This window comes from Saccostrea cucullata, unplaced genomic scaffold, assembly GCF_032062105.1.
Source record: "Saccostrea cucullata isolate Sc308-1 unplaced genomic scaffold, CSIRO_AGI_Scuc_v1 ctg18819, whole genome shotgun sequence".
Lineage (NCBI taxonomy): Eukaryota > Metazoa > Mollusca > Bivalvia > Ostreida > Ostreidae > Saccostrea > Saccostrea cuccullata.
The window spans coordinates 1-9,722 of NW_026940128.1; the positions used below are offsets into that span (position 1 = coordinate 1).

The following is a 9,722-nucleotide window of genomic DNA, read 5'->3' on the forward strand; positions in this document are numbered from 1 at the left end:
TTTAGATTTTGGATGCCTAATGATAAATTGTTGGGAATGGAGAACCAGTTCATCCTGGTACCTACCCCCTGTATTTCCTGTTCTGCTAACTGTAGAGAAACCCTGAGTTCAAACAGTGTGTCACCTCCAAACATACTCAGGATAAATGGACAGTCCGGTTTTAAAGCCTTCTGAGCCTGCTCAGAAAGACAGTAATGCTTAATATTTTCTGGACATTTCTGGACATGGGCAAGCATAAAAAAAGCCTACTTCATTACCATGATTACCGGAGTATTGCTCAGTTTGCAAAGTATCAACTTACATTCGTCTTTAAAAGTTTTATATTGCAATAATTAACTTTTGTACATTTTCTGTCCAAGGAATTTCAAAAAATTATTTAAAGATACATGTTCATTTAATAATCAAGCAAAAATGAACTTTATACATACACATACTAGTACATAAACACTTTAATACTTACAGCCTTGAAACACCCTGGTAAATCATTGACCCAGTGTAAGCTGTACAAAGAGAAATTAACTGTTTATACACCTTAAAAATACAGAAAAATAAAGAACACCTGCTGTTTTTCATGTGGAATATGTTTTTTTTTATTTTTTAGTGCAGGGTTTACCCAGAAAAAACTTTACATAATGGCAGAAATAACTGTCTCTTATCAACTTATGACCACACTTTGATCAGTACTCACCTTAAACTGCTCACAATTACATCCAAAGAATTCTCTTTAAATGGGAGAAATTCTTCATCAACTATAAGTTTTTGAGTAGGAACTTCTGGTGAAACCTGTGCTTGTCTCTAAATAAAAATAGATGAACTGTGCTTGATTTTGACTTTATAGAAAAAGAATTTGTTGTTTTTAAGATACAAAAGTAGTTGCAAATGGATTATCCCGTTTATAGAAAATAATTATGAAAAAAATAGCTGCTTGGTTTCCTTCATTAGGTGAATCATTTCAATTGAGTATGCATTATATAATATGCATTTAACTTACCAGTAATTTTTCTGAGAGTTCACACTGATATAAAAATTTGACAGTATCTTTTAAAACATGACGGGAAACATATCCAAGTCCAGAACCTAGATCCACGCCTACATCAAACTCTCTACAAAAGAAAAGAAGAAAAAATCATTATTTACTATTAATTGGTATTTTAATACTATAACCTATTTAACTTAATTACCATATTAAATGGGCACTATTTTGTCTTTTTAATGTTTTATATTGTTTGGTTGTTTTTTTTTCTTCTTGTTTTTACCACTTTTAACAGCTAGAAGATAATAATATATCTTTTACCTTTTTATGTCTAAAAGTCTATCGTATGTTCTGTACCCAATCTGAATGATGAAAGACAAAATATTATTACACTGTTTCTAAAACATGTAAAAGTAACATGTAACTCATAAACATTTCTACAGGTTTGGCACAATCTCTTGATTTAGCTGTATGGCGTGGGTCAGCTTTATTGTGCACAGTGTATATATAGCTATATTAAGCTATTCAGAATAGCTTGATTTAGTTATTTTATTACATACTTTTCTCAAGTGTGTTATTTTTTAGCATGTACAAAAAGTACAAATAATGAAAACTGAGCTCTTCCCAATACAAATCACTCAAGACATCAAATTTTGTCTCCTTGAGAGACTTTGTACTCAAAGTTCTGAAAGTTTAGGGGCTGTTGATAAGTGACCAGTGACCAAGCAGTTACGTCTTGAATGAAATTATAAAGGAGGTCAGTAATATTTAACAGGATTAATGATAGGTAATGAATCAGTACAATGAGAAGCCATCATACTGATCCCCGCCCCAATGCACACAAAGTAGTGTACATGCAGTTACTCAAACAATGGATGTTCATCTTTTTGCACAAAAAAAAAAAAATCAAAAACCTTTAACATGTTAAAACAATTTCGGGTTGCCTTTTTTTTCCCTTTTTTTTTTTAGAGTCGATCCAAGTACACATGCTATATGAATAGCAAGGCAAGGAGCCTACAAGAGCAGCCAATTATATAGAGATATTCTTGCTAAATTTTAATTTAAATGTGGGCGGATTTATGTATATTGAATATATTTATTAAAATTTTGTATTTTTACTACGTTTCTAAATACCTCATTGAACGATGTCTTTGAGAGTAATGTTAGACTAGTTTGTGTGCGCAGGTGGATTGAGTTGGTTAGCATTTTCTTTGATTTACTATTGGTTAAGAATTTTCATTGGCTGTTTTCATAATGAACCATAAAATCAGGTCGTTCCTTTTGTATTATAAGCTAGCCAAATCTAAATTCAAATCACTGCAGATCCGGCGCCCTGATTAGACACTTCCACCTCGCACAAGAATCACCTTATATGTTACGAAAATAAATATAGAAACCTACATCGACATCTTTATTTCACTTGGTCACATAAATATTAAGCTTGTTAGAATCGCCCTTTTTATTGGATGTTGTAATAATGTTTAAGTATAATTTGAATTAAATTTACCAATAATAATAATGACCTTTAAGACAATGTTTATGTATTACTTTGAATATTAATCTATGAACCACAAAGCAGGAGGAATAATGTGAGATGGAAATTTAAAAACTTTAAAAACAATTCCAGGATGCTTTTTAATCAAGGATGTATTATCAAACCCAAATCTTGATTTTGAGAAGACATCGGTATAAACTGAGTTGATATTTCAGCATTCGGCTCTGTGTTTGATGACTGTGGCTTATCTTGAGACTTTGTACTAGTATTTTTGGAGTCTGTGAGAGCAAATAAGTATTGATAGAATGTCTTTGCAACTTTTTTAATATAAAATTAAAGCTTGTAAAAATAGTCCTTATTTTAACATAATTTATTAATGTTAAGTATATATTGATAAAGTAATATATAATAAAAAATGAAAATGGCATATTTAACGTTCAAAGTACTTTTTAGATTTTTACCGACAGTCAAGTATTGAAAAACTCAAAATTATACTTGAAAAACATTAAGAAACGAAAATGGCTAGGAAGGCAATTAGCTTTCGGTGTAGATGACAAATCATGAACAGGAATAAAACGCGGACCCCAGTTGTTATCAGAGAAGGGATTGGGTACTTAGAAGGAGTAAGCTTTCCCTGTTGACGGTCTCATCCGCCATCAACGCTGTACACCCATTCTCAATATAAGGGCACAAATGCCTCTCTGATTTTTTATAAAAAATGAAGTTCAAGATAACAGGTTTTCTATCAATTAACTTTGAAAGAAAGTATCTGAAGATTTTGTTTCCAGATTTTTTTCATCAAATTATAATACATGGAATAATGACAAGACGATAAAGAAGAGGGTGATTTTATTCAGAAATGTAGCTTGAAATGTACGTTACTCTTTCTTCAATTTCTAAAAAAAATATGTCAAAAAAGATGTAGTCATTAAAATCACAATTGGAATATCTCATCTTAACACCAGCACATCCTACCAACTCTGTCAGCAACATATTTTCGCGGCATACGAACGTGCGTTTGATTTTTCCTTTCAAAAAACAAAGGTTACTTTTTGATCCAGATGTATAAAAACATTTTTAAATATATGCTTTAAATTCTTCTCTCTGTTTTGTTAAGAGCGATCAGTTTGGAATCTTGTCATTTTTAATAGATACAGTTACTGGAACCTAACATGTACATGTAGTAAAATTCTATTTTGTAGTTACTGTCTTGTTTAACATATATCCATGCCGATTTAGAAAACTATGTAAATGTAACGTACATTTCAAGATATATTTCTGTTTAATAAAAAGCTTAAAATTCATCTAAAATTCATTTAAAAATTCATCGTTTTGTTTCAGTTTATTCCTAAAAAGATTCTCTTTGTAATCACATAGTGTTATATGTCACAATCACCACTATAAAGACACGATTGCCTCAGAATATGAGAAGGTAACGTACATTTATGTAAATTAGTCATAAGAAAATATTGAAAAAAAAGCTATTATTGACATAAAAATCATATCAATGAAGTGTTTTAAGGCAGTTATATAAGAAATCATAATGTAACAAACGAGGTTATTGTCATCAACTACATGACTGTCACGTCACTTCGGTAACGTTCATTTCACATAATATTGGGGAGTCCCCTCCACCTCAGTTCATTACCATTCTTTTGTGCTGTTTCGCTGAAATTGACACCGGTCGTAGCCTAGTTACTTCTAACTTGTGCAAGGGTACAGACAAAAAAATATGAGTCAGATGTATTTTGCTATGATCTAACAAATGTTCGTATTTGGTCATTGAAACTTAACATAAATCTATTCCGAATATATCCATCGACAGTCTTGTTAACAATTTCATTTAGTATGTTGCAACATCGTTTTTCAAAACACAAACATACGTGCTTTTCAGCAGATCTGGAAAAATATAACCCAAAATGCAATGATTCAAACAAAACTGAGTATTCAGTATTTGAAATGTACGTGACCGTCTTGTGTTCTGGGTTTATTTGTTTTGTTTCTTTTTTTTTACCAATTATAAGCCAATGCATACCTTGTTTTAAATTATCAACAACTAATCAATTAATATTGACGCAAAGTCGCATATGAAAAGTAAACAAACTGCAAAAAGGTTGCCAAAGATGAATTTAAGACACTTAGAAATATATTTTCTAGCATGTGGTAACAGTTTAAAACATTTACGAGGATTGGGGGTGCATTAAGATGGATTTATGTGGCCAGTTGTCAAATGGATTGTTAAGATAATTTTGTTTCGCTCGTGTTAACGTAATTCATTGACTAAATTTATAAAAAATGTCAGTTAGAAATACATAAAATGTACGTTACCATACATACATTTCAAATATAAAAATCAATTCTCTTCCACAAGCATACGTTAGACACGCAATATATTGATACTTTTTGAACCTGCATATCATAAGAAATGCATCATACAGGTTTCGTATTCAGAAAAATATACCATTTATCAAAATTATATTACATAATAATTGACCTTAATATATTTTTTTCCTCGGCAGAGACGATTCTTTTCATTAATTTTGGGATTTAGCCGACCTCCAACCTTTGAAACTTTCCTTTGTGTAAACATTCAAGTGTGTGACAGTATTAGAATACATGAAAAATCGCGCGAGATTCACTTAATTCGAATTTCATGGTAACGTACATTTCAGTCACGTACATTTCAAATGATCACTTTTCATAAAAAAAATAATTTTTAATTGTGTTAAGCAAAACGTCTTTGCCAGTTTACAGGATACAAGGGGTTGCTTATTCAGAGTCGTCTCATATTTTCTTATGTTTATTTTTAATATGTATTCTTAATGGAAGAATATAGGTAACGTACATTTCTTTCTTATCTCTACGATTGAAAATGTCTTTCATTCCGTAAACATATTTATAAAAGTTGCTCAAGTTGTTCAATTTCATGTTACATTATCTAAGTAGGAGTAATTAATCCTTTGAAATTTAAATTTAGCCAATCAATAAATAAAGTAGAACAAAACTATCAGATGTATAATCTTTGTGTTTGCTTGTAATGTGGTTGAAATAGAATTAAGCGACAGGGACATTGCACAATAAAAATTATTTATTATCACAAAGAAAATGTATTTATTGTTATGAAAAGAAATATATATGATACAAGGTTTAACTTTTTTACTTGAGAATCAAAACTATATATTACACAGAGGGGATTCAGAATAATATTTGCCTCGGCGACAGTAACGTACATTTCAAATAGGCTACTATATTTGAATTTTGAACTCCTTAAATACCCTTTTGGATCGATAATTATATGAATTCTTATTTATTGTTATATGACTATTTATAATGTTGATTAAAAAATTACATCAGTGGTATTTCTTCTAAATGAAAACGAGGCGACATTATTTGCGCCCTTATATTGAGAATGGGTGTGTATCGTTCATGTAGTCAAATTTAGTATAAAAGCAAACATCTTACAAATGGTATGATACAATATTGCATTTTTTGAATAAAATGAAAGTGTATCGCGATCGACCATAAAGCATGATGTTTTTAAACGAGACAACTATTCTTGAATTTCGTGTTTCATCAACACCTTTGTCAATAATTTACCCCTTTTTAGAAACCGTTCATATGTATGGCATGTTCCTGCGTATTTAATCAACGATATAATCACTACAGTAAAACTCGTTTAGTACGAACACGGTTAGATGTATAAAGAATGCACGGATATAGCGAAATCTCCGGCAAAATTTTTAACAAATCCCTATAAAATTTTACGGTTATAAAGAACTCTGATATATAAAGAAATTACGGATATATATAGCAAACTATTATTAAGTCCCGTAGAGGTTAAATGTAATGAAATTTACGTCTTCTTAATGAATTTTCACAGATCTCAAAATTTGATAAATTGAACTGACTTTATTTTGATCAAATATATGAATATAAAAACCAATTCATAAAAAGACCTAAGTTATTTAATGTGTGTTTTGTAATTATTGCTATTCGATATATATATGATAATAATATTGAAAGGAAAACATATTGCGAATTTGCTATATATATTTATACGAATTCGTTATACGGATGACAAATAACGGATATAACGAATTAAATTTACAAGTCCCACGGACTTTGCTATAAACGAGTTTTATACATTGATATGACGAATAGTATTTAAGCTCAAAAGTCCATTAAACAATACAAAATAAGAAGAAAGCAAATCCGGACCTCCAAAACATCGGAGTTGTTTTTCTAGTAAAATATCCACAATATGAAACAGATGTGTCAGACTTTGGTATCTTTTATCTCAAGCTCACCGGGATATATCACTTTGACATAAGAATGGAAATTACCATTGTTAATTGACAATATGTTCGTTGATAGACCTAAATGTCAAGTTGAAGGAAACTGCGTTAAGAGAAGGATATGGAAATAACGAACAGTATCTTTTTTTTCTTTTCAAGTATTAAGTTTCGAGCTAATTTTCCTTGATATGAATACAAAAAAATAGGTCTGTCAATAGCTGAGCGCAACTGGTACTCATGGGGATTCAATTCAAATGAAACATCATGTATATTTGGTGTGTAAACATACAAGGGAAGTAGGCGCTTATATCGACTTAATGAAAAATTGTAGTACTTCAGGTCTATATACATGAATATGTTCAGAGCACAAAGGAACTAAGTGTAAGTTTTGCTAAGTGTAGTTCAAGTTTCAATGACCCTGTAGTACTTCCAGTTTTACAATGGTGGTGTTACTAGCAATTTGTACCTGTTCATTTTGTTTTGTATATATACCTTTGGTGGCACAATTTATACCTAACGTCACATTTCATATTGCCATCCACCAGAAATATTGGAATAGACAACAATATGTGCCGAGATGGACTTTTTTCTTCCTGTGGAATGGGCGACAACGTTTGCCTTTTATATTGGTTCATTTTGTGATTGGCGACGATAAATTATTCAAACATACACATGCAGAAACATTCTTCAGCAACCAATAAATGTAGGGCACCAATATCTATAGTGAAGATAGGCACATATGTCTTCGGCGGCAGTAGGCATATGATTAAATTTTTCAGCCGACGACAAAAATTGTGACGACTACAATATACAGTGTATAAGAGGAATACATGTAAATGTAGCGTACTTGTATGTTCCTTTCTAAAATCTATGAAAGAAGGATATGAAGATAACGAACAGTTTTCAATCTCAAAGTCCATAAAACAATACACAAAAAGAGCAGAGCAAACACGGACCTCCAAAACATCAGAGGTGGGATCAGGTGCCAATAAGTACTTTCTCCCTCTACCGACATGAGCAACTTGAATAAGTCATTGTGTCAATTCTCTCTCTACATATATTTTCTATACATATATATGTATGAGAGTTTTGATCGTTTTGACTCCGCATGAAGTACTTGTTATATACTTGAAAAAAAAATTGTAGCTCTTATAAGCATGTTCACCAATGTATTTATATTTCATTTCATATTCAATACCTCTATTTCCGTCAGTCAGTCAAGTTCCTCACAATAAATATATGTTGTGCACATAATTAACATATTTGATATAATTTAAGTTTATAAAGAATAAGCCCTGTGAAATCTCTGGGGTGTAAATTTTCGTTCTTTTCACTACATTTTTTTATTAGTTCTAAACATTCTCTAAACGCAAAGTCCCCACAAACCAATATATTTTCCCTTAAACCTCGAAAATTTGACCCCACGAAAATATGCAATTCTACAGTAAGTTATACTGTTATGCTTTCTCTCTTACCAGTACTAATTAAAACCTGTTTAACAGGTGTCGTTTTTGAAGTTTCGTCTGTAGCTGCTGTTGAGTGCGGTATTAGCGATGAAGTGTACAAGACTGGTGTAGAACTCAAAACTTCACTCATAACAACTTTTGGTGTTGTTGATTTAGTGGCTTTCCAAGTGGAGAAAACAGCTGAGATTTGTGTTTTTCCTGTCTTTCTTTTTGTAACTTCTGTTATTGATGCTGTTTTTGTTGAAAGAATTATTTCTTTATTTGCAATGTTTGTTCTTTGAGGATTTTCCGTTTTCGTTGTCGTTGTTGCATCCTTTGTCATGGACGTCTTTGACATTGGTGATGGAACTTTTGTCGACTTTGTTGATCTTGTTGACATCTTTGATACTGTTATTAAATTATACATCTGTTTAATTTTATTCCGTAATATATCGTAATATATATTTAAAAAAAGATAATTCCCATGCAGAACTGTAAAGACGCCAAAGTAACAAAATGAAAATGAAAGCCATCTTTGTCTAAAGTTTAAATCAGCCAAGCAAAGAAAATGTTCAAAGTTCACTTGGAAATTAACTTGCTTGGTTAAATTTACGTGATTAAATCCTGTAATGCCCTTTCTCAGTAGTTTTGAACGCGTTACAACCAAATTCATTCCCAAGTGAACATTTGATCTTGGTTTTATTAATTATAATTATATTTGAGACAAATGTTCGAATAGAAATATTACACGTTTGATCCGTCAATATCTATGTCGTTGGATACAGTGATCAAGAAGTTAATAGGCCATCAAAGTGTGCTTAGCTCCAACATTAGGATGTTCACCGGGATGCCGAAATATAAAATATTATATTGAAGACGTCCAAGCTAGATCGACGTAACTGTTTAGTGTAATTCATTTAAATGACCCTTTATTATTACTTTAAGTAAACTTTTGTTTACTGAGTGTTCAAGTATCTAAAACAATTTATTTTGATTAAGAATTCATTCAAATAATGTCCTTCTAGATCAGTCATTCATTTAATAAAGTGGAAAGTCTACCTTTACTAGAAGGTATAATAATGGATATTTTTTGTCAATCAATTATGCATAGTTTGCTTTCAAAATTTCAGATCATAAAATTATTTTTGAAAGCCAATCGTTGTCAATATTTCAAACCTTTCAAATTTTATCTTAATATTGCAATATCAAATTTCTGAAGAAAAAAAAATTACAGAAAAATTTTATTTCACTAACAAAAAGATATTTACCTTTCAGACTTAGCTGAAAACCTTTAGCTGTAAGTCCGTCATGGTTAGAGTAGAGAGTGATCCTTAGTTTGTTTCCTCTTGCTATTCTATTTGTTGTTCGTCTCCCACATTGTTTAAAGAGTGTGAAATAGTAGTCATTGATTTCCTGAATCTATTACAATCAATAAAACATTATTAATACATGTAAATTATTAATATAATTACTTTATAAAGCTAAAAATTAAAATCAAAAACAAATTTACAAAC

The 9,722-nt window shown here is 30.8% G+C and overlaps 1 protein-coding gene across 1 annotated transcript; it reads right to left on the minus strand.

Annotated features, from left to right (window-relative positions):
- Positions 1-65: 65 nt before the first annotated feature.
- LOC134254858 (arginine-hydroxylase NDUFAF5, mitochondrial-like) lies at positions 66-9,627 on the minus strand (the record flags this gene model as incomplete). The annotated part of the gene is made up of 7 exons (XM_062737398.1): positions 66-176; positions 461-500; positions 689-795; positions 992-1,103; positions 1,295-1,335; positions 8,255-8,616; positions 9,477-9,627. Coding segments are annotated over 7 exons (924 nt in total), but the record flags the coding sequence as incomplete, so codon positions are not given.
- Positions 9,628-9,722: the final 95 nt, after the last annotated feature.